At 51.6% G+C, this 25,948-nt stretch overlaps 1 protein-coding gene across 2 annotated transcripts in view; it reads left to right on the forward strand.

The window, feature by feature from the left end:
* flt4 (fms related receptor tyrosine kinase 4) overlaps window positions 1-6,719 on the forward strand; it is a 264,041-nt gene extending 257,322 nt beyond the window's left edge. For both annotated transcript variants that reach the window (XM_067995955.1, XM_067995954.1), the window contains one exon: window positions 1,483-6,719. In XM_067995955.1, the coding sequence (XP_067852056.1) occupies window positions 1,483-1,696 (214 nt within the window). In that variant the 3' untranslated portion in view covers window positions 1,697-6,719. The remainder of the gene's footprint in view (window positions 1-1,482) is intronic.
* Window positions 6,720-25,948: the final 19,229 nt, after the last annotated feature.

Below are 25,948 nucleotides of genomic sequence, written 5' to 3' on the forward strand. Positions count from 1 at the left end.
CAGCTTTCAGTCCCATTAATTTCTCCAGCACTATTTTTTTACTAATACTAATTTCCTTTAATTCCTCCTTCTCACTAGTCCCTTGGTTCCCTAGCACTTCTGGGAAGTTATTTGTGTCCTCTTCCGTGAAGACAGAACCAAAGTATTTGTTTAATTGCTCTGCCATTTCCTTGTTCCCCATTATAAATTCTCCCATTTCTAACTGTAAGGGACCTACATTTGTCTTCACAAATCTTTTTTTTTTACATACTTGTCGAAGCTTTTACAGCCCACTTTTATGTTCCTTGCAAGTTTACTCTCATACTCTATTTTCCCCCTCTTAATCAATCTCTTGGTCCTTTTTTGCTGAATTCTAAACTGTTCCCAATCCTCAGGCTACTTTTTCTGGCAACTTTTTCTGACTCCTCTTTGGATCTAATACTATCCTTAATTTCTTTTGTTAGCCATGGTTGGGCCGCTTTTCCTTTTGTGTTTTTGTGCCAGAAAGGAATGTGTAATTGTTGCAATTCATGCATTCGTTCCTTAAACGTTAGCCAATGCCTATCTACTGTCATGCCTTTTAATGAAGCTTGCCGATCTATCATCGCCAACTCACTCCTTTGACCCAGCGACGATGAAGGAACGGCCGATATATTTCCAAGTCAGGATTGTTAATTGTATCTGTGTGATTTATACCAATTAGTGTTAATTGTATTCAGGTGGTGGGTTTCAATTGGGAACTCTCTTGTATCCATTTATAGGAGAGCAGATCTAGGGTGTGGTGGGGGGGGGGTCTAATGTGAATAAAGGCTTGGAAGCAACTGAAGACTAGGCTCTAGTATTCTATCCTTCACCCCCGGGCTATCCAGTTGGAACAAGGATGGTGTGTGACTCGGAGGGGAATGTGCAGGTGGTGTTGTTCCCATGCACCTGTTGCCCTTGTCCTTCTAGGTGGTAGAGGTCGTGGGTGAGGCCAAGAGGATGCTCTCGTTTTTTCTACACCAGCGTCACCGACCAACATTATTGCCACTGGAAGAAAGGGTCACAACAACAACAACAACTTGCATTTATATAGCGCCTTTAATGTAGTAAAACATCCCAAGGAGTTTCACAGGAGCGATTATCAAACAAGATTTGACACCAAGCCAAGTAAGGAGATATTTGGACAGGTGACCAAAAGCTTGGTCAAAGAGCTAGGTTTTAAGGAGCATCTTAAAGGAGGAGAGAGAGGCGGAGAGGTTTAGGGAGGGAATTCCAGAGCTTAGGGCCCAGGCAGCTGAAGGCACGGCCGCCACTGGAGGAGTGATGAAAATCGGGGATGCGCAAGAGGCCAGAGTTGGAGGAGCGCAGAGATCTGGGAGGGTTGTAGGGCTGGAGGAGGTTACAGAGATAGGGAGGGGCGAGAGATTGGAAAACACAGCATTGTGTGTGCGAACAGCGGCCAGAGAGTACGACATCCCTTTGGGCTGTAATTTTAATTGCTGTCTCTTGTTTTCGTGACAGAAAACCGTCGAGTAAAAACACAGACGTGAGCTCGGAGCTTTGCAGACGACCGGACAGGTGCAGGTGCAGGTCAGCCTGGGCTTGCGGTCAGAATGCGGGACAGATGGCTCACAGCAATGACTATGGACACATCTTACACAGCGCTCAGGAGCGCGAGGGAAGAAGTACACTGCCCTCGGACCCCAGCACCGCAGATACCACCTCCCCCTTCTAGGACCTGATTCCCCACAGGATCGGTCTCTGCAGGAATCCCCCGGTCACTGTATCAGCCCAATGCAACATTAGACTTATCACTAGTCAATATCTTGACCTCACTCTCAGCAGTTCTTCCACTGGAACTGTCCTGAAGTGACTAAATATCGAGGGAACCACAGAGGGGAGATCTTTAACTCACCGCCCTGGGAGGTGTAACTCGCAGTGCAGATCGATGCCCATTGTAGAAACCGTCCACTTTTCTTTTCCAATGATTTCAACGCAAATGAAAATTGGGCAGTTTCTGTAACCAGCTGCCTGGCAGTAAGTTTAAAACCTGACCCAATTGTGTTGGAGGACCATAGCTTTTCAAAAAAATATATATATATATATATAACCAGATTTGTAATTACAACTTTATTTGATGAATCCTTTTGAAAGTTTGTGTTGGGGGGGGGGTTTATAATTTTTTTTCTCTAGTTTTATTATAAAGTTCAGAAATTCACTGGGAATCTTGCTGCCTTGGCTACACGGTAGAGAGTTCTGCGTATTTTGACACTGCAATTTAAGAAATGAAGGGTTTAACTTTGAAGTTTTAAAGTTGTTTGTACACAGGCTTCACACGAGGGGCTGGTGTGACATCCAGTATCTCAGTGTCGACTATTTATCGCGAGATTGTTAATGTTTGTACGGGGAACGTCGATACAATTTTGTTTCAATCTTCCTTCGTTGAGCAAATTCGAGAGACTTCCTTTCTGAAGTATTGTTTAACATTGAGATTTTGACCCATTCAATATTGGTCTGTCGCTCTCTCCCCGTCTCCCAATCCCTCTCACCCGACTGTCACGTACTGCGAGCCTTCACCTGAGGGAAAAAAGAAAGAACTTGCATTTATATAGCACCTTTCGCAACCTCAGGACATCCCCAAAGCGCTTCACAGCAAATGAAGTACTTTTTGAAGTGTATTCCATGTTGTAATGTAGGAAACCCAGCAACCAAATTGCGCACAGCAAGCTCCCATAAACTGCAATGAGATAAATGAACTGGATAATCTGTTTGTTTTAGTTATGTTGTTTGAGGGATAAATATTGACCAGGACACCGGGGAGAACTTCCCTGCTCTTCTTCAAAATAGTGCTTGGTGTCGAGCCCCGACCTCCAGACTCCCGCTCCTGTCTGGCCCCGACCTCCAGACTCCCATCTGTTGTCTAGCCCAAACTCCAGATGCCCTCTTGTGTCTAGCCAATCCCCCACTTACAGCGAGACCTTGGACTATCACCCGTTATTTTTTGAAGCTTCCTACTGTCAGATTTTTGATGTCGATGGAACATAGAAACACCTCATTCCTCTGGAGGTCGTTATCCACCGCACTGCGATATTCTGTGCTCACCTTAGCGTCTTGCTTCATTCCCGTAATATATTCAACTCAGTTAATCCCCACCCACCCCTTCAATTTACAAATTCTACTCTTACACAAAAAAAAATTACACAAAACTGTACAATGACGAGATTTATCGATGTAAATTCTACCGGTTGGTCGGGGAGGGAGGGAGGAGAGGAGATGAGAGGAGAGGGGAGAGAGGGGAGATGACTTCTGTGCATTTCATGTTAACTGGATTTTCATTATTGTTTGTTACTTTTTTGGATGACAAGGAATTTTATTGATGTTAATGACTGGGATCATGGTTTTTGTTGATGCTTCTGTCTTATTGTTGAAACTGATTCTTTTATTGGTAATTCTGGGCAGGTGTCTGCCTTGTAGAGGTATGTGATGCACTGAAATATCATTAATTATTAATTATTATATACAACAACTTGTATTTATATAGTGCCTTTAACGTAGTAAAATGTCCCAAAGCACCTCACAGGATCGATTATCAGACATCGAGCAACATAAGGAGATATTAGGACAGGTGACCAAAAACTTGGTCAAAGAGGTAGGTTTTAAGGAGCGTCTTAAAGGAGAGAGGCGGAGAGGTTTAGGGAGGGAATTCCAGAGCTTCGGGCCCGGGCAGCTGAAGGCACGGCCGCCAATGGTGGAGCGATTAAAATCGTGGATGCGCAAGAGGCCAGAATTGGAGGAGCGCAGAGATCTCGGAGGGTTGTAGGGCTGGAGGAGGTTACAGAGATAGGGAGGGGGAGAGGCCATGGAGGGATTTGAACACAAGGATAAGATTTTTAAAATTGAGGCAGCCCAGGACTGGGACACAGTGCGACAGAGCTGAATAATCCTCTGCTTTTCATTCCCCCAATGTTCTCCCCTTAGCTAATGGCTCGTAATTCCACAGGTGCCGCTTTCCCTGTACCTCATCCAACTGAGCATCCTGCACATGTGAGGCTAAACAGTGAGTGTCGGCAGTGTTGGCATTTGATCGTGGAAGGAGCGTCATAACCGAGTCCAATCTTGTCCTTAACCAACATCAACACACACACACGCACACGCAGACACACACACGGGTCACTGTACCAACATCGACACACACACACACCCGCACACGCAAACACGCACATGGGTCATTGTACCAACATCAACACACACACACACGCACACGCAAACACGCACACGGGTCACTGTACCAACATCAACACACACACACACACGCAAACACACACACACACATGCAAGGGTCACTGTACCAACACCAACACACACGCGCACACACACGGGTCACTGTACCAACATCAACACACACGCACACACACACACAAGAGTCACTGTACCAACATCAACACACACGCGCACACACATGCACACGGGTCACTGTACCAACATCAACACACGCACACGCAAGGGTCACTGTACCAACATCAACACACGCACACACACGCACACGCAAGGGTCACTGTACCAACATCAACACACGCACACACACGCACACGCAAGGGTCACTGTACCAACATCAACACACAAGCACACACTTTCGAGCAAGAGTCACTGTACATCTGTTGAAACACTGAGAACAATCGTACTTCCCTCCCTGAGCTCCGATCCATTAACTCAGCGCAGACCAAGGATCAAAGACGGGACCCTGGGGTAGATTTTGACTTTGTGCGATGGTGTAAAACGAGTAATAGTGAGTCGGCAGCCCGCTTTACACCTCTCCCCATTGTTATTTCCGATGAGTTGAGCGAGTTGTTTTGATCTGGAATGCACTGCCTGAAAGGGCGGTGGAAACTTTCAGAAAGAAATTCGATTAATACTTGAAGGGGAAAAATTTACAGAGCTATGGAGAAAGAGCAAAGGGGAATGGGACTAATTGGATAGCTCTTTCAAAGAGCCGGCACAGACACGATGGGCCGAATGGCCTCCTTATGTGCTGTTTCATTCTATTATTCTATGATTCAATTCAAGGGACACGGTGAGAAGATGGCGAAGTAGAGTTACGGGCTTAGTTAAGTTAGTTTAGGGAGAAAATTCCAGAACCTTCTCAGTGATTTGATTTTATTCCTGCTGTAAACTTATAACAGACAGAGATAATGAGGAAGGTTTTTTATGTAGTTGGTTCGACTGAGAGACAAACAGGAACAGCCTGAGGCTTAGCTGTTATTGGCCTTCTCCCATTAAAGGGAAAATAACTTTAGTAACAGAAAAATGCCATTAGGCCCAACAAGCCTGACCCTTTTTGATAGATCAACCCCACCTTCTCACCACATCCCTCAATCCCACCTACCCACCTCCTCACCATATCCCTCAATCCCACCTACCCACCTTCTCACCATATCCCTCAATCCCACCTACCCACCTTCTCCCCATATCCCTCAATCCCACCTACCCACCTTCTCACCACATCCCTCAATCCCACCTACCCACCTCCTCACCATATCCCTCAATCCCACCTACCCACCTTCTCACCATATCCCTCAATCCCACCTACCCACCTTCTCCCCATATCCCTCAATCCCACCTACCCACCTTCTCACCACATCCCTCAATCCCACCTACTCACCTTCTCTCCATATCCCTCAATCCCACCTACCCACCTTCTCACCATATCCCTCAATCCCACCTACCCACCTTCTCACCACATCCCTCAATCCCACCTACTCACCTTCTCTCCATATCCCTCAATCCCACCTACTCACCTTCTCTCCATATCCCTCAATCCCACCTACCCACCTTCTCCCCATATCCCTCAATCCCACCTACCCACCTTCTCCCCATATCCCTCAATCCCACCCACCCACCTTCTCCCCATATCCCTCAATCCCACCTACCCATCATCTCTCCACATGCTGTGGATATAAATTGAAGCAAAGCTGAGTTGTATTTTGGCCATGGTCTATGTTTGGTCACCTGTCGCCTTCATTTTTATCCATTTGAGTCCATTCATAGAACACGGCACCATTGATATGATCACACTCTGGCCCTTCAGTACTTTTATGAATGAATTTTCAATTGTTACCCTGATGGTCAGCTATTTTGAGTTTGATCAGTGAATTGCTGCTGATTTATTTAATGATATCCTGCTCAGTGTTTATCACATGCCTCTACGTATCAACTGGAAATGCTACTGTGGAGCAGCTTACTGTTAATCAGCACACTGTAACTTTTAAAGATGGGATTGCTATAAAAAGGTCCATGAGTTTTTATTCATTGGCAAAAAGCAGTGACTCCTCACACTCTGTCTCTCTTCCCCTCCCTCAGCCTTCCCTCCAAACTGTGGAACTCGCCCCCTCCCTCCTCCTACAATCGACAGGCTTTCGGAACCTAAGCTTGATGTCACCCTCACCATACACCCTCACCCTATTACCTACACCCTCACCCTCACCCTACACCCTCACCCTACACCCTCACCCTATTACCTAGACCCTCACCCTATTACCTACACCCTCACCCTACACCCTCACCCTACACCCTCACCCTCACCCTACACCCTCACCCTATTACCTAGACCCTCACCCTATTACCTACACCCTCACCCTACACCCTCACCCTATTACCTAGACCCTCACCCTATTACCTACACCCTCACCCTACACCCTCACCCTACACCCTCACCCTCACCCTACACCCTCACCCTACACCCTCACCCTACACCCTCACCCTACACCCTCACCCTACACCCTCACCCTACACCCTCACCCTACCCTACACCCTCACCCTACACCGTCACCCTACACCGTCACCCTACACCGTCACCCTACACCGTCACCCTACACCCTCACCCTACACCCTCACCCTACCCTACACCCTACACCCTACACCCTCACCCTACACTCGCACCCTATTACCTACACCATCACCCTACACCGTCACCCTACACCGTCACCCTACACCGTCACCCTACACCGACACCCTACACTCTTACCCTCACCCTACACCCTCACCCTACACCGTCACCCTATTACCTACACCATCACCCTACACCCTACATTGACACTGTATATCCCTACTCCATGACCCTACATCCTACACCCCCACCCTATTACCTACACCGTCACCCTATATCCCTGCACCGACACCCCAAACTGACACCCCACACCAACACCCTACACCCTGCTAGGATTCAGAGTTGTTCCCTCACTGCAGACAATGTTGCCCAGACAGGACATTTAGCCCTGAAGGGTTGTAATGATTGTCCTGAGTGTTGGCTGTAGTTCTCCCATCTATTAATATGTTATTGGTGATGCTCCTTGTATTTTTATTGTGTCTTTGTTCGGTATCGTACAGTGTTGTTCGAGGATGGAATTCTGCCACGACCTGCTAAAGCTGCAACTATTGTTTACAGTTACATTAATAATAAAAGGGGGTGAATCAGTCCCGGGGGGAGGGGAGGGGCAGACGATATCTCACTTATAGGAGAAATCGCTAAGAAATAAAACATTACACTGAGACTTTATCTACATTTAACAATTTACAGCATAGTAAACATTTTTTTTGTGCGTGACGTATATTGTACATAGCATATTTTGTGTGACTGAATATGAAACATTTCCAAGACCATGTATAACATAATGGAAATAAATCACTGTTTTGGTAGTGAAAGAGCAAGAAAACTCCCTCATGGTTTCATTCACGGGAGCCAAGTTTGTTTGTGTTCAGATTTTTGGAAACTCTGCGTCGAGCTGCACGGGTTACGTTACAAACTGTCGAAAGTCAAAACGACCTGACATGTTACTTTGCTGGGTTTTATCCTGCTCCTTCCGTGTTGTATTTGTGTATCAGAGCCTGTCGGTCACCCCCTGGGGTTGCCAACCCTCCAGGACCATCCTGGAACTGGAGATGAATCTCCAGGACACTCGCTGCCACCAAAAACCCGGGAGAAAAATCATGGGGGCATTTAAAAAAAATTTTTTTTTTTTTTTAAATTCTTTGACCATTTTTGTTTATTATAAAAAATATTGGAGCTGGGGGGGGAGTGAGAAAGATCATAAGAACATAAGAAATAGGAGCAGGAGTAGGCCAATCGGCCCCTCGAGCCTGCTCCGCCATTCAATAAGATCATGGCTGATCTGATCCTAACCTCAAATCTAAATTCATGTCCAATTTCCTGCCCGCTCCCCGTAACCCCTAATTCCCTTTACTTCTAGGAAACTGTCTATTTCTGTTTTAAATTTATTTAATGATGTAGCTTCCACAGCTTCCTGGGGCAGCAAATTCCACAGACCTACTACCCTCTGAGTGAAGAAGTTTCTCCTCATCTCAGTTTTGAAAGAGCAGCCCCTTATTCTAAGATTATGCCCCCTAGTTCTAGTTTCACCCATCCTTGGGAACATCCTCACCACATCCACCCGATCAAGCCCCTTCACAATCTTATATGTTTCAATAAGATCGCCTCTCATTCTTCTGAACTCCAATGAGTAGAGTCCCAATCTACTCAACCTCTCCTCATATGTCCGCCCCCTCATCCCCGGGATTAACCGAGTGAACCTTCTTTGTACTGCCTCGAGAGCAAGTATGTCTTTTCTTAAATATGGACACCAAAGCTGTATGCAGTATTCCAGGTGCGGTCTCACCAATACCTTTATATAACTGCAGCAATACCTCCCTGTTTTTATATTCTATCCCCCGAGCAATAAAAGCCAACATTCCGTTGGCCTTCTTGATCACTGAAAGAGGCTGTTTGACCGGGCGGTGTTGGAGGTCATGTGATGAAACCTCCTGGAATACATCCAACCAGAGTTGGCAACCCCTCCTCACTCCACCTGACGACCATTGATTACTTGTTCACCCTCGCTCTTAATAAAGGTTTTATTTTCCGTTTCTCTCCTTCCTCTGCTGGAGGGTGCTGATCGACTCGGTCTCCACAGGCACTGGGCTCCCCTCGTACAAGTTGCCGTTCTCAGACAGCAAGCCCTCAGCAGGCCGTTCAACTACGGAGGTGTCACAGTTGAGGTGGATCCCGTTGTCACCAAATTACAGGAGCACAGGAACAGGAGGAGGCCATTCAGCCCCTCAAGCCTGTCCCGCCATTCAATGAGATCATGGCTGATCTGTATCCCAACTCCACCCACCCACCTTGGCTCCATATCCCTGAATACCCTCGGTTAGCAAAAATCCATCGACCTCAGATTTAAAATTATCAATTGAGTTAGCATCTACTGCTTTTCGGAGAAAGTTCCACACTTCTCCCACCCTTTGTGTGAAGAAGTGTTTCCTAACTTCTCTCCTGAATGGCCAGGCTCTGATTTTAAGGTTATGTCCCCTTGTCCTAGACTCCCCCACCAGCGGAAAAAGTCAAAATCCTGGAACTCCCTTCCTAACAGCACTGTGGGAGAACCTTCACCACACGGACTGCAGCGGTTCAAGAAGGCGGCTCACCACCACCTTCTCAAGGGCAATTAGGGATGGGCAATAAATGCCGGCCTCGCCAGCGACGCCCACATCCCATGAACGAATAAAAAAAATCCTATCAATTCCTTTCACAATCCTAAAAACCTCATTCATATCTACCCTTAACCTTCTATATTCCAGGGAATACAAGCCTGGTTTATATAATCTCGCCTCATAATCTAACCTTTGGAGTCCTGGTAACATTCTGGTGAATCTGCGCTGCACTCTTTCCAAGGCCAGTATATCCTCTCCAAGGTGAGGTGCCCAGAACTGTACCCAGTACTCCAGGTGTGGTCTAACCAGGGCTGTGTAGAGGGTCCCATTTATATTCTAGCCCTCTAGTTATAAAGGCTAATCTTCCATTAACATTTTTGATTATTTTCTGCACCTGTCCATGACATTTTAATGATCTATGTACATGGACCCGTGAGTCTCTTTGGACCTCCATTGTTTTGAGCTTGTCACCATTTAGAAAGTACTCTGATCCTTTTTAGGTCCAAAGTGGATGACCTCACACTTACCTGGATTGAAATCCATCTGCCACAGTTTTGCCCATTCACTTAATCTCTCAGACACGCTCACTCTCCGACTGGGGCTCATTTGATAGTGATGATCAGGGGGACAGAGATCCTGGCTGATTTCCCCCCTACACCCCCCCACTCCCCAGCTCAGGGGCACTGAGACCAATTGCGACACCAGTGCCGGCCCCCTGAGCGAGAAACGGACACACCAGCCCCCCAAGCTCGAAAGTCGGATGTGTGCTCTCGGTGAATGAAGCTCGAGACTGGCAACTCAACAAATTGCCCAATTTTGGGTGGGGAGGGGGGAAAGGCAATGGGAGGATTTGGGGGGAGGGGGGAAGCATGGGCATAGGTCCAAGTCCCTTCAACTTGTGAGGCAGATAACTGCTGCAGCCCAACAGTTGAAGAAAGAATTTGCATTTATATAGCGCCTTTCACAACCTCACCACATCCCCAAAGCACTTTACAGCCAATGAAGTACTTTTTTTTAAGTGTAGTCACTGTTGTTATGTAGGAAACACAGCAGCCAATTTGCGCACAGCAAGATCCCACAAACAGTAATGTGATAATGACCTGATCATCTGTTTTCGTGATGTTGGTTGAGGGATGAATATTGGACTGGACACCAGGAGAACTCTCCTGCTTATCTTCGAAATACCGCAATGGGATCTTTCACGTTTACTTGAGCAGGCAGTCAAGACCTCGGTTTAACGTCTCATCCGAAAGACGGCACCTCAGACAGTGCAGCACTCCCTCGGTACTGACCCTCCGACAATGCGGCGCTCCCTCGGTACTGACCCTCCGACAGTGCGGCGCTCCCTCGGTACTGACCCTCCGACAGTACGGCGCTCCCTCGGTACTGACCCTCCGACAGTGCGTCGCTCCCTCGGTACTGACCCTCCGACAGTGCGGCGCTCCCTCGGTACTGACCCTCCGACAGTGCGGCGCTCCCTCGGTACTGACCCTCCGACAGTGCGGCGCTCCCTCGGTACTGACCCTCCGACAGTGCGGCGCTCCCTCGGTACTGACCCTCCGACAGTGCGGCGCACCCTCGGTACTGACCCTCCGACAGTGCGGCGCTCCCTCGGTACTGACCCTCCGACAGTGCGGCGCTCCCTCGGTACTGACCCTCCGACAGTGCGGCGCTCCCTCGGTACTGACCCTCCGACAGTGCGGCGCTCCCTCGGTACTGACCCTCCGACAGTGCGGCGCTCCCTCCGTACTGACCCTCCGACAGTGCATCCCTCCCTCAGTACTGACCCTCCGACAGTGCGGCGCTCCCTCAGTACTGACCTTCCGACAGTGCGGCGCTCCCTCAGTACTGACCCTCCGACAGTGCAGCGCTCCCTCAGTACTGACCCTCCGACAGTGCAGCCCTCCCTCAGTACTGACCCTCCGACAGTGCAGCCCTCCCTCAGTACTGACCCTCCGACAGTGCAGCCCTCCCTCAGTACTGACCCTCCGACAGTGCGGCGCTCCCTCGGTACTGACCCTCCGACAGTGCAGCGCTCCCTCAGTACTGACCCACCGACAGTGCATCACTCCCTCAGTACTGACCCTCCGACAGTGCGGCGCTCCCTCAGTACTGACCCTCCGACAGTGCGGCGCTCCCTCAGTACTGACCCTCCGACAATGAGGCGCTCCCTCAGTACTGACCCTCCGACAGTGCATCGCTCCCTCAGTACTGACCCTCCGACAGTGCATCTCTCCCTCAGTACTGACCCTCCGACAGTGCAGCGCTCCCTCAGTACTGACCCTCCGACAGTGCGGCGCTCCCTCAGTACTGACCCTCCGACAGTGCGGCTCTCCCTCAGTACTGACCCTCCGACAGTGCAGCTCTCCCTCAGTACTGACCCTCCGACAGTGCAGCCCTCCCTCAGTACTGACCCTCCGACAGTGCAGCCCTCCCTCAGTACTGACCCTCCGACAGTGCGGCGCTCCCTCGGTACTGACCCTCCGACAGTGCGGCGCTCCCTCAGTACTGACCCTCCGACAGTGCATCACTCCCTCAGTACTGACCCTCCGACAGTGCGGCGCTCCCTCAGTACTGACCCTCCGACAGTGCGGCGCTCCCTCAGTACTGACCCTCCGACAGTGCGGCGCTCCCTCAGTACTGACCCTCCGACAGTGCGGCGCTCCCTCAGTACTGACCCTCCGACAGTGCGGCGCTCCCTCAGTACTGACCCTCCGACAGTGCGGCGCTCCCTCGGTACTGACCCTCCGACAGTACGGCGCTCCCTCGGTACTGACCCTCCGACAGTGCGGCGCTCCCTCGGTACTGACCCTCCGACAGTGCGGCGCTCCCTCGGTACTGACCCTCCGACAGTGCGGTGCTCCCTCGGTACTGACCCTCCGACAGTGCGGCGCTCCCTCGGTACTGACCCTCCGACAGTGCGGCGCTCCCTCGGTACTGACCCTCCGAAAGTGCGGCGCTCCCTCGGTACTGACCCTCCGACAGTGCGGCGCTCCCTCGGTACTGACCCTCCGACAGTGCGGCGCTCCCTCGGTACTGACCCTCCGACAGTGCGGCGCTCCCTCGGTACTGACCCTCCGACAGTGCGGCGCTCCCTCTGTACTGACCCTCCGACAGTGCATCCCTCCCTCAGTACTGACCCTCCGACAGTGCGGCGCTCCCTCAGTACTGACCTTCCGACAGTGCGGCGCTCCCTCAGTACTGACCCTCCGACAGTGCGGCTCTCCCTCAGTACTGACCCTCCGACAGTGCAGCGCTCCCTCGGTACTGACCCTCCGACAGTGCAGCGCTCCCTCAGTACTGACCCTCCGACAGTGCAGCCCTCCCTCAGTACTGACCCTCCGACAGTGCAGCCCTCCCTCAGTACTGACCCTCCGACAGTGCGGCGCTCCCTCGGTACTGACCCTCCGACAGTGCGGCGCTCCCTCGGTACTGACCCTCCGACAGTGCGGCGCTCCCTCGGTACTGACCCTCCGACAGTGCAGCGCTCCCTCAGTACTGACCCACCGACAGAGCATCACTCCCTCAGTACTGACCCTCCGACAGTGCGGCGCTCCCTCAGTACTGACCCTCCGACAGTGCGGCGCTCCCTCAGTACTGACCCTCCGACAGTGCGGCGCTCCCTCAGTACTGACCCTCCGACAGTGCGGCGCTCCCTCAGTACTGACCCTCCGACAGTGCGGCGCTCCCTCAGTACTGACCCTCCGACAGTGCGGCGCTCCCTCAGTACTGACCCTCCGACAGTGCGGCGCTCCCTCAGTACTGACCCTCCGACAGTGCGGCGCTCCCTCAGTACTGACCCTCCGACAGTGCGGCGCTCCCTCAGTACTGACCCTCCGACAGTGCGGCGCTCCCTCAGTACTGACCCTCCGACAGTGCATCGCTCCCTCAGTACTGACCCTCCGACAGTGCATCTCTCCCTCAGTACTGACCCTCCGACAGTGCAGCCCTCCCTCAGTACTGACCCTCCGACAGTGCGGCGCTCCCTCAGTACTGACCCTCCGACAGTGCGGCTCTCCCTCAGTACTGACCCTCCGACAGTGCAGCTCTCCCTCAGTACTGACCCTCCGACAGTGCAGCCCTCCCTCAGTACTGACCCTCCGACAGTGCAGCCCTCCCTCAGTACTGACCCTCCGACAGTGCGGCGCTCCCTCGGTACTGACCCTCCGACAGTGCGGCGCTCCCTCAGTACTGACCCTCCGACAGTGCATCACTCCCTCAGTACTGACCCTCCGACAGTGCGGCGCTCCCTCAGTACTGACCCTCCGACAGTGCGGCGCTCCCTCAGTACTGACCCTCCGACAGTGCGGCGCTCCCTCAGTACTGACCCTCCGACAGTGCGGCGCTCCCTCAGTACTGACCCTCCGACAGTGCGGCGCTCCCTCAGTACTGACCCTCCGACAGTGCGGCGCTCCCTCAGTACTGACCCTCCGACAGTGCGGCGCTCCCTCAATACTGACCCTCCGACAGTGCGGCGCTCCCTCTGTACTGACCCTCCGACAGTGCGGCGCTCCCTCAGTACTGACCCTCCGACAGTGCATCACTCCCTCAGTACTGACCCTCCGACAGTGCGGCGCTCCCTCAGTACTGACCCTCCGACAGTGCGGCGCTCCCTCAGTACTGACCCTCCGACAGTGCGGCGCTCCCTGAGTACTGACCCTCCGACAGTGCGGCGCTCCCTCAGTACTGACCCTCCGACAGTGCGGCGCTCCCTCAGTACTGACCCTCCGACAGTGCGGCGCTCCCTCAGTACTGACCCTCCGACAGTGCGGCGCTCCCTCAGTACTGACCCTCCGACAGTGCGGCGCTCCCTGAGCACTGACCCTCCGACAGTGCGGCGCTCCCTCAGTACTGACCCTCCGACAGTGCGGCGCTCCCTCAGTACTGACCCTCCGACAGTGCGGCGCTCCCTCAGTACTGACCCTCCGACAGTGCGGCGCTCCCTCAGTACTGACCCTCCGACAGTGCGGCGCTCCCTCAGTACTGACCCTCCGACAGTGCGGCGCTCCCTCAGTACTGACCCTCCGACAGTGCGGCGCTCCCTCAGTACTGACCCTCCGACAGTGCGGCGCTCCCTCAGTACTGACCCTCCGACAGTGCGGCGCTCCCTCAGTACTGACCCTCCGACAGTGCATCACTCCCTCAGTACTGACCCTCCGACAGTGCGGCGCTCCCTCAGTACTGACCCTCCGACAGTGCGGCGCTCCCTCAGTACTGACCCTCCGACAGTGCGGCGCTCCCTCAGTACTGACCCTCCGACAGTGCGGCGCTCCCTCAGTACTGACCCTCCGACAGTGCGGCGCTCCCTCAGTACTGACCCTCCGACAGTGCGGCGCTCCCTCAGTACTGACCCTCCGACAGTGCGGCGCTCCCTCAGTACTGACCCTCCGACAGTGCGGCGCTCCCTCAGTACTGACCCTCCGACAGTGCGGCGCTCCCTCAGTACTGACCCTCCGACAGTGCGGCGCTCCCTCAGTACTGACCCTCCGACAGTGCGGCGCTCCCTCAGTACTGACCCTCCGACAGTGCGGCTCTCCCTCAGTACTGACCCTCCGACAGTGCAGCCCTCCCTCAGTACTGACCCTCCGACAGTGCAGCCCTCCCTCAGTACTGACCCTCCGACAGTGCGGCGCTCCCTCAGTACTGACCCTCCGACAGTGCGGCGCTCCCTCAGTACTGACCCTCCGACAGTGCATCGCTCCCTCAGTACTGACCCTCCGACAGTGCATCTCTCCCTCAGTACTGACCCTCCGACAGTGCAGCGCTCCCTCAGTACTGACCCTCCGACAGTGCGGCGCTCCCTCAGTACTGACCCTCCGACAGTGCGGCTCTCCCTCAGTACTGACCCTCCGACAGTGCGGCGCTCCCTCAGTACTGACCCTCCGACAGTGCGGCTCTCCCTCAGTACTGACCCTCCGACAGTGCAGCTCTCCCTCAGTACTGACCCTCCGACAGTGCAGCCCTCCCTCAGTACTGACCCTCCGACAGTGCAGCCCTCCCTCAGTACTGACCCTCCGACAGTGCGGCGCTCCCTCGGTACTGACCCTCCGACAGTGCGGCGCTCCCTCAGTACTGACCCTCCGACAGTGCATCACTCCCTCAGTACTGACCCTCCGACAGTGCGGCGCTCCCTCAGTACTGACCCTCCGACAGTGCGGCGCTCCCTCAGTACTGACCCTCCGACAGTGCGGCGCTCCCTCAGTACTGACCCTCCGACAGTGCGGCGCTCCCTCAGTACTGACCCTCCGACAGTGCGGCGCTCCCTCAGTACTGACCCTCCGACAGTGTGGCGCTCCCTCAGTACTGACCCTCCGACAGTGCGGCGCTCCCTCAATACTGACCCTCCGACAGTGCGGCGCTCCCTCTGTACTGACCCTCCGACAGTGCGGCGCTCCCTCAGTACTGACCCTCCGACAGTGCATCACTCCCTCAGTACTGACCCTCCGACAGTGCGGCGCTCCCTCAGTACTGACCCTCCGACAGTGCGGCGCTCCCTCAGTACTGACCCTCCGACAGTGCGGCGCTCCCTCAGTACTGACCCTCCGACAGTGCGGCGCTCCCTCAGTACTGACCCTCCGACAGTGCGGCGCTCCCTGAGTACTGACCCTCCGACAGTGCGGCGCTCCCTCAGTACTGACCCTCCGACAGTGCGGCGCTCCCTCAGTACTGACCCTCCGACAGTGCGGCGCTCCCTCAGTACTGACCCTCCGACAGTGCGGCGCTCCCTCAGTACTGACCCTCCGACAGTGCATCACTCCCTCAGTACTGACCCTCCGACAGTGCGGCGCTCCCTCAGTACTGACCCTCCGACAGTGCGGCGCTCCCTCAGTACTGACCCTCCCTCAGTACTGACCCTCCGACAGTGCGGCGCTCCCTCAGTACTGACCCTCCGACAGTGCGGCGCTCCCTCAGTACTGACCCTCCGACAGTGCATCACTCCCTCAGTACTGACCCTCCGACAGTGCGGCGCTCCCTCAGTACTGACCCTCCGACAGTGCGGCGCTCCCTCAGTACTGACCCTCCGACAGTGCGGCGCTCCCTCAGTACTGACCCTCCGACAGTGCGGCGCTCCCTCAGTACTGACCCTCCGACAGTGCGGCGCTCCCTCAGTACTGACCCTCCGACAGTGCGGCGCTCCCTCAGTACTGACCCTCCGACAGTGCGGCGCTCCCTCAGTACTGACCCTCCGACAGTGCGGCGCTCCCTCAGTACTGACCCTCCGACAGTGCGGCGCTCCCTCAGTACTGACCCTCCGACAGTGCGGCGCTCCCTCAGTACTGACCCTCCGACAGTGCGGCGCTCCCTCAGTACTGACCCTGGGAGTGTCGGCCTGGATTATATGCTCAGGTTTCTGAACTCACGACCCTCTGACTCAGGGGGGAATATTGTTATCACTGAGCCACAGCTGACGCATTATTTGTTCAAAGTAAAGTTTAAGACTAACCCAACATTAAATCGTCAACTCCGGTCTCCATATTATAAAAAGGATATGGAAGCACTGGAGAAGGTGCAAAAAAGATTCACAAGGCTGATACCAGAACTGAGAGGTTATATCTATCAGGAAAGGCTGAACAGGCTGGGGCTCTTTTCTCTAGAAAAGAGAAGACTGAGGGGTGACCTGATAGAGGTCTTTAAGATTATGAAGGGGTTTGATAGGGTAGACGTAGACAAGATGTTTCCCCTTGTGGGGGAGACCAGAACTAGAGGTCATAAATATAAAATAGTGACTAATAAATCCAATAGGAAATTCAGGAGAAACTTCTTTACCCAGAGAGTGGTGAGAATGTGGAACTCACTCCCACAAGTAGTTGGGGCGAATAGTGTCGATACATTTAAGGAGAAGCTAGAGGAAGAAAGGTATAGAAAGATATATTGATGGGTTTAGATGAAGTAGAGTGGGAGGAGGCTCATGTGGAGCATTAACACCGGGATGGACCAGTTGGGCCGAATGGCCTGTTTCCGTGCTGTACATTCTATGTGAAAACTGATATTAGCTTGCTGTGCCGCCTTGTCTCAAGTCACAAGGTAGTGAGAACCTGAATAAACCAAAGGGAACTGAGCAATCCCATTCTCCCAGTGGTAACCACATTTGAATGAAGTGTGAGCAGGAGAATTGGTGCCGTATGCTGCAGACTGATTTTCGATGCCAGCTCCCTTCAAGTGCGGCTCCAGTCTGGGAGGCGGGAATGAGTCACTCGGCCTTCAGACGATTCGAAAGGAATTTCAACAGAGGCAGAAATGCAAGGGATGAGGGACTTCAGTTATGTGGAGAGACTGGAGAAGCTGGGATTGTTCTCCTTAGAGCAGAGAAGGTTAAGGGGAGATTTAATAGAGGTGTTCAAAATCATGAAGAGTTTTGATAGAGTAAATAAGGAGAAACCGTTTCTATCGGCAGGAGGGTCGGTAACCAGAGGACACAGATTTAAGGTAATTGGCAAAAGAACCAGAGGGGAGATAAGAAGAACTTTTTTTTAACGCAGCGAGTTGTTCTGATCTGGAATGCGCTGCCTGAAAGGGAGGTGGAAGCAGATTCAATAATAACTTTCAAAAGGGAATTGGATAATTACTTGAAGGGGAAAAATTTGCAGGGCTGTGGGGAAAGAGCAGGGGAATGGGACTAATTGGAGAGCTCTTTCAAAGAGCCTCCTTCTGTGCTGTAAGATTCTATGATTCACCTTTAATCAATGGAACAGCATCTGAGTATTAAAATGTTGAGAGATATTAACTAATTTTAAAAGAGGAAAGTCTGGTTGGGAACAGGTTTGGTGGCTTTAGGGGTCGGAGCAGTCTGAGATCCAGTGTACCTCAGGCAGAGTCGGCTGGGGAGGGGGTGACAGGCATTGTCCCTGGGGGGGCGGGGTGGGGGGGGCAGAAGCCCTGGGTTGAATAGTGGAGATGTGAGGATGGATAAATATTCTGGAGTTTTGCTCGATTACCTTGAGGATCGGGAGTGTGGATGGGCTGTGGGAGGAGATTAAATGGGTGGGGAGAGTCTATGATAGGGGAGAGTGTACATGGGCTGTGGGAGGGGATTAAATGGGTGGGGAGAGTCCATGATAGGGGAGAGTGTACATGGGCTGTGGGAGGGGATTAAATGGGTGGGTAGAGTCTATGATAGGGGAGAGTGTACATGGGCTGTGGGGGGAGATTAAATGGGTGGGGAGAGTCCGTGATAGGGGAGAGTGTACATGGGCTGTGGGAGGGGGGGTGTTAATCTATTAAATAGCCTTTTTGTGGCATGTGCTTTCTCATGTCCTTTTTTCACGGAATTGATCGTCTGTTCAACAGGTCTCTCTGTCACTCGTCCTGTGCAGATGGTAAATTACCTTCATGTATTTATTACTCTGTATAATTGAAATTGGTATTTGCTCACAGTGTAACTTTCCTGAAAGATTTATTATGCCTTTCAATTAGTGAACTTCACTCAATCGATAACAATTTTCTTAGTATTAAAACATATTAAGCGAATGACAAGCTTTTCTATAATGTGTAGTTACAGTTCATTGCTGAGGCCTTTTAAAGAATGGGCAGTGATTTTCATATTGATTTCTAGATCGGGTTTTATTATAATATTAAAACAAATTGAAAATCGATGCATTGTTTCACTATTTTTTGTTCTTTGTGACTTCAAGCTGGAATCTGATAAGGAATCAGAAGCCTGACAATTTTATCTTAATCTGTTATCTGAGAATAAGGAAGCCTTAAAACGAACTTCGGTTCAATATTTATGTTTGATGAAAAACGTAAAGAAAAAGACCCATTTCTTCATTTTGTCCTCATGATAAAATGTTCACCGAGAAACAAGTAACAGTAAGCTTCTTTAAAACTGAGAATCTAACAATGATTTACGTTCTGATCGATCGTGTCATGCAAAAAATGGTCCAAAATGTTTACAAGAAATTGAAGGTCACTGTGCAAGAAAGACTTCGATTTCTACAGAGCCTTTCATCACCTCAGGACGCCCAGAGCGTTTTACAGCAAGTGAAGTCATTTTGAAGTGTAGTCAGTGTTGTAATGTAGGAAATGCAGCAGCCAATTTGTGCACAGCAAATAATCGATTGATCTGTTTTTTTTTTGTGGCCTGGACTTCCTACTCTTCTCCGAATAGACCCACAGGATCTTTTACATCCACCTGAGGGGGCACGGTTTAATGCCTCATCTAAAAGACGGCTCCTCCGACAGTGCAGCACTCCCTCAGTACTGAGCACTGGGAGTGTCGGCTTAGATTTTGTGTTCAAATCTCTGGAGTGGGGTTCGAACCCACGAACTTTCTGACTCAGAGACGAGAGAGAGAGTCACCCACTGAGTCACGGCTGGCACCGAGCAGGAAGTGGGAGGGGAGTTGGTGATGGACAAAGACCCGATCGAAGAGATAGGGTTTTGAGAAGAATTTTGAAGGTGGAGAGAGGCAGTTCCAGAGTACAGGGGACACGGTAGCTGAAGGCTGTAACTCGTCATAGGTCAGAGTTGGAGAGGGGGTAATAAAAGCAGAAAGTGCTGGAGAAGCTCAGCATTTCAGGCAGCATCTGTGGAGAAAGAAACAGAGTTAACGCTTCAGGTCGATGACCTTTCGTCAGAACTGGAAGATGTTAAAGAGTTAAAGTTTTTGAGCAAGTACAGAGCCGGGGAAAGGGGGGAGGGGAGGAAAGAACAAAAGGGGAAGGGTCTGTGATAGGGTGGGGGGCAGGATTGATTAAATAACAAAAGGGATGATGGTGCAAGGCAAGGAGGGTGGGAATGGGACAGGTTAAGAAACAAAAGATTGGTCAGGAGTAGCTGTAAATGGCAACAGCAGAATCATTAGCAGCACCTGCTGACCGAAAAAAATGGGAGCAGTGGTTCTGATCTGAAGTTATTGAAATCGGTGTTGAGTCCGGAAGGTTGTAAAGTGCCTAAACGAAAGATGAGGTGCTGTTCCTCGAGCTTCCATTGAGCTTCATTGGAACAGAGTAAGAGGCCGAGGACAGAGAGGTCAGAGTGGGAGTGGGACGGGGAATTAAAATGGCCAACGACCGGCAGGTCAGGGTCACACTTGCGGACAGAGCGGAGGTGTTCAGGAAAGTGATGTTTGGTGGTGGGATCGCGCTGGAGGTGGCGGAAATGGCGGAGGATGATACGTTGAATGTGGAGGCTGGTGGGGTGGAAGGTGAGGACAAGGGGAATCCTATCATGGTTCTGGGAAGGAAGGGAAGGGATGGGGTGAGGGCAGAAGTACAGGAAATAGGACGGACATGGTCGAGGGCCCAGTCAACTACAGCGGAGGGGAATCCTCGGTAGAGGATAAAGGAAGACATATTGGACATAGGGGGGTGTTCTGGCATCCAGTGCCGGAGAAGATTGGCTGGAGCGAGATCCTGAAGAGATTTGCAACATGAACAAGAATCCTAAAAGTTAGTACGTTGGGGATGTGGAGACGATGGGCGATAAGTGAACGGAACCTAGTGGAGGGACAGGAAACGAGCAGCTGAGGCTTTGACGAGTTGAGCCTATGTAGGTTGGGGCTCGAGCAACCAGCGAGGAAAGATCTAGCCTTGAGGTGACAACTGTGTTCTGCCCACATGGAGAGGTGTTAAGCGTTCATTCTGTTAATATTCGCTCAATGTAATTTTAATCCCAGATCTTCACTGCTCCAATGTTGCTGTTTCTCTGTTGGCCACCAGAGAGAGCAGCCAGCACAACGAGAAAAAATGACCAGATAATTATTTTGTTTTCAGTGATGTTGGTGGAGGGATAAATATCGGCCCCAGGACCCCGGGGAGAACTCCCCCTGCTCTTCTTCAAAATACCGCCATGGGAACTTTCATGTCTGCTTGAGTAGGCAGACAAGACCTCGGTTTAACATCTCATCTGAAAGACGGCACCTCCGACAGTGCAGCACTCCCTCAGTACTGACCCTCCGACAGTGCAGCGCTCCCTCAGTACTGACCCTCCGACAGTGCGGCGCTCCCTCAGTACTGACCCTCCAACAGTGCAGCGCTCCCTCAGTACTGACCCTCCAACAGTGCAGCACTCCCTCAGTACTGACCCTCCAACAGTGCAGCACTCCCTCAGTACTGACCCTCCGACAGTGCAGCGCTCCCTCAGTACTGACCCTCCGACAGTGCAGCGCACCCTCGGCACTGACCCTCCGATAGTGCAGCGCTCCCTCAGTACTGCCCCTCCGACAGTGCAGCGCTCCCTCAGTACTGACCCTCCGACAGTGCAGCGCTCCCTCGGTACTGACCCTCCGACAGTGCAGCGCTCCCTCGGTACTGACCCTCCGACAGTGCAGCGCTCCCTCAGTACTGTGTTGGGAGTGTCAGCTTGGATTTTGTGCTCAAGTGTGTGGATTGGGGCTTGAACCCATGGCTGTGCTGACTCAGAGGCGGGAGTGCGACCCACTGAGCCACACTGCCCCTCTCGATCCCGTCCCCATTCACCATCCACACTTTCCACCTGGAATCACTGAAGCAGCGAGTGGCAGCAGGTACACTGGTTGGATTTGCCCCTCCTACCACTGCCCTTCTTGCCATCAGCTGACTCGGCACAGACCAAGGCCCAGACCTGTGTCGCCGGTATAACTCCGTTCTACCCTGGGCCCGTGCAGGGATTAATTTGACACAATCTCTTGGATTCCTGATGCTGCTTTCGACCTGCAAAAAAAAATCCACATTTCTTTACCGGATCAGTTTAAAGGGGCTGCAGAATCGAAACCAATTCAGGGCTCACCCAGTGTGGCAGCAGTCAGTGTGGACCTCATATTGCATTCTGTACTAAGGTGTGTTACAATCTCCGCCCCTGCCTCAGCTCATCTGCTGCTGAAACCCTCATCCGTGCCTTTGTTACCTCCAGACTCGACTATTCCAATGCTCTCCTGGCCGGCCTCCCATCTTCCACCCTCCGTAAACTTGAACTCATCCAAAATCTGCTGCCCCGTATCCTAACTCTCACCAAGCCCCGTTCACCCATCACCCCCTGCGCTCGCTGACCTACATTGGCTCTCGGCCCAGGAAAGCCTCGATTTTAAAATTCTCATCCTTGTTTTCAAATCCCTCCATGGCCCTCGCCCCCTCCCTATCTCTGTAACCTCCTCCGGCCCTACAACCCTCCGAGATCTCTGCGCTCCTCCAATTCTGGCCTCTTGCACATCCCCGATTTTCATCGCTCCACCATTGCCAGCCGTGCCTTCAACTGCCTGGGCCCTGAGCTCTGGAATTCCCTCCCTAAACCTGTCCATCTCTCTACCTCTCTCTCCTCCTTTAACATAAGAACATAAGAAATAGGAGTAGATCATAAGGCCCTTTGAGCCTGCTCCGCCATTCAATACGATCATGGCTGATCTTCTACCTCAACTCCATTTTCCTGCCCGATCCCCATATCCATTGATTCCCTTAGTGTCCAAAAATCCATCGATCTCAGTCTTGAATATACTCAACGACTGAGGGTCCGCAGGCCTCTGGGGGAGAGAATTCCAAAGAGTCACAACTCCCTGAGTGAGAAAATTTTTCCTCATCTCGGTCCTAAACAGCTGACCCCTTATCTTGAGACTATGACCCCTGGTTCCAGACTCTCCAGCCAATGGAAACAGCCTCTCAGCATCTACCCTGTCAAGCCCTCTAAGAATTTTATGTTTCAATGAGATCACCTCTCATTTTTCTAAACTCCAGAGAGTATAGGCCCATTCTACTCAATCTCTCCTCATAGGACAACCCTCTCATCCCAGGAATTAATCGAGTGAACCTTCTTGCACCGCCTCTAAGGCAAGTATATCCTTCCTTAGGTAAGGAGACCAAAACTGTACACAGTACACTGATGCTCCTTAAAACCTACCTCTTTGACCAAGCTTTTGGTCACCTGTCCAAATATCTCCTAATGTGGCTCGGTGACACATTTTGTTTGATAATCGCTCCTGTGAAGTGCCTTGGGGACGTTTTACTACGTTAAAGGCGCAATATAAATGCAAGTTGTTGTTGTAGTAATATTCCTGCAAATGCAAACATGACACAGCCCTAAATCCCCTGTTCAAGTTCACCCATGTCACCATAGCGAACTCAGTGACCTCTGCCCCTGTGGGTATGAACCTGCGATTACTTTGTCCTTTCAGAAACTTTTGTAGCACAATCCATCCCCTTTCAAACGACGTTGCAAGTACCACATTAATATTCACAAACACCTGGTGAGTTTTTATGCTGGGACGTCAGTGCTGGGGAATGGATTGCTTCCCATTTCAAGCGGCCAACAGTATCAAGCACTCCCAGGGTTAGATGCAGAGTGATGCTCCTTCTACTCTGCCCCAACAAAGTCCCCGGTCCCCCGCCTCGGAGAGGAAAGGCTTACTGCGACAATCTGAAATTGGGAAAATGTCCTCTCATCTCTCTGAGCAAAGCTGTGAACCTGGTGTTAAAGTAGTGGTTGTTGGAGGCCAATCATCCCAGCCCCAGGGCATTGCTGCAGGAGTTCCTCAAGGCAGTGTCCTAGGCCCAACCATCTTCAACTGCTTCATCAATGACCTTCCCTCCATCATAAGGTCAGAAATGGGGATGTTCGCTGATGACTGCACAGTGTTCAGTTCCATTCGCAGCCCCTCAGATAATGAAGCAGTCCGAGCCCGCATGCAGCAAGACCTGGACAACATCCAGGCTTGGGCTCATAAGTGGCCAGTAACATTCGTGCCAGATAAGTGCCAGGCAATGACCATCTCCAACAAGAGAGAGTCTAACCACCTCCCCTTGACATTCAACTGCATTACCATCGCTGAATCCCCCACCATCAACATCCTGGGGGTCACCATTGACCAGAAACTTAACTGGACCAGCCATATAAATACTGTGGCTACGAGAGCAGGTCAGAGGCTGGGTATTTTGTGGCGAGTGACTCACCTCCTGACTCCCCAAAGCCTTTCCACCATCTACAAGGCACAAGTCAGGAGTGTGATGGAATACTCTCCACTTGCCTGGATGAGTGCAGCTCCAACAACACTCAAGAAGCTCGACACCATCCAAGATAAAGCAGCCCGCTTGATTGGCACCCCATCCACCACCCTAAATATTCACTCCCTTCACCACCGGCGCACTGTGGCTGCAGTGTGCACCATCCACAGGATGCACTGCAGCAACTCGCCAAGGCTTCTTCGACAGCACCTCCCAAACCTGTACCACCTAGAAGGACAAGAACAGCAGGCACATGGGAACAACACCACCTGCACGTTCCCCTCCAAGTCACACACCATCCCAACTTGGAAATATATCGCCGTTCCTTCATCGTCGCTGGGTCAAAATCCTGGAACTCCCTTCCTAACAGCACTGTGGGAGAACCTTCACCACACGGACTGCAGCGGTTCAAGAAGGCAGCTCACCACCACCTTGTCAAGGGCAATTAGGGATGGGCAATAAATGCCGGCCTCGCCAGCGATGCCCACATCCCATGAACGAATGAAAAAAAGTAGAGACCTGTTTTGCACTGAACAGCCAAAACTCATTTCATGTGGAGTCCTTACCAAAAGGTCTGGAACAGTAATTTCTCAGCTTGATCAGCTGGGACGTGAGCAATTACTTAACTCATCATTATTACTGGGAGAAAAAAATCACCTGCCTCCATTGAATGGCCCCGGCTCAGTGGGCAGCACTCTCACCTCTGAGTCAGAAAGTTGTGAGTTCAAGTCCCACTGCAGAGACTTGAGCCCCATAATCTAGGCTGACACTCCCAGTGTCAGTACTGAGGGAGTGCTGCACTGTCAGACTGTGCTGTCTTTCAGATGAGATGATAAACTGAGGCCCCATTTGCCTTCTCATGTGGATGTAAAACATCCCTCGGCACTATTTTGAGCAAGAGCGGGGGAGTTCTCCCTGGTGTCCTGGCCCAATATTTATTCCTCAACCAGCACCTACAGCAGATTACCTGGTCGTTTATCTGATTGTTGTTTATGGGACCTTGCTGTGCACAATTTTTAAATATAGAGGAGCAAATAGATTTGGCAGTCCAAGTTCACAAATCTTTAAAAGCTATTGGACAGGTTCAAAAAGGAATCAAAGATCGTAATGGAATGTTGGCTTTTATCTCAAGGGGATTGGAATATAAAGGGGGGGGGGGGGAGTTATGCTTCAGGTGTACTGAGCTCTGGTCAGACCAACTGGGGAGACCGTGTTCAGTTCTGGGCACCGCACCTCAGGAAGGATATATTGGCCTTGGAGAGGGAGCAGCCCAGATTCACCAGAATAAATGGCAAATGAATTTCAATATAGACAAGTGTGAGGTGGTGCATTTTGGTAGGAAGAATAAGGAGGCCACACACTGCTTGGATAATAAGAGTCTAAATGGGATAGAGGAGCAAAGGGATCTGGGGGAACAGATACACAAATCACTAAAAGCAGCGACACAGGTTAATAAGGCCATAAAAAAAGCAAACCAAGCACTGGGGTTCATTTCTAGAGGGATAGAATTGAAAAGCAGAGAAGTTATGTTAAACTTGTATGGAACCTTGGTTAGATCCCACTTGGAGTATTGTGAACAGTTCTGGTCTCCATATTAT

This window comes from Heptranchias perlo, chromosome 14 (genome assembly GCF_035084215.1).
Source record: "Heptranchias perlo isolate sHepPer1 chromosome 14, sHepPer1.hap1, whole genome shotgun sequence".
Classification (NCBI taxonomy): Eukaryota; Metazoa; Chordata; class Chondrichthyes; order Hexanchiformes; family Hexanchidae; genus Heptranchias; species Heptranchias perlo.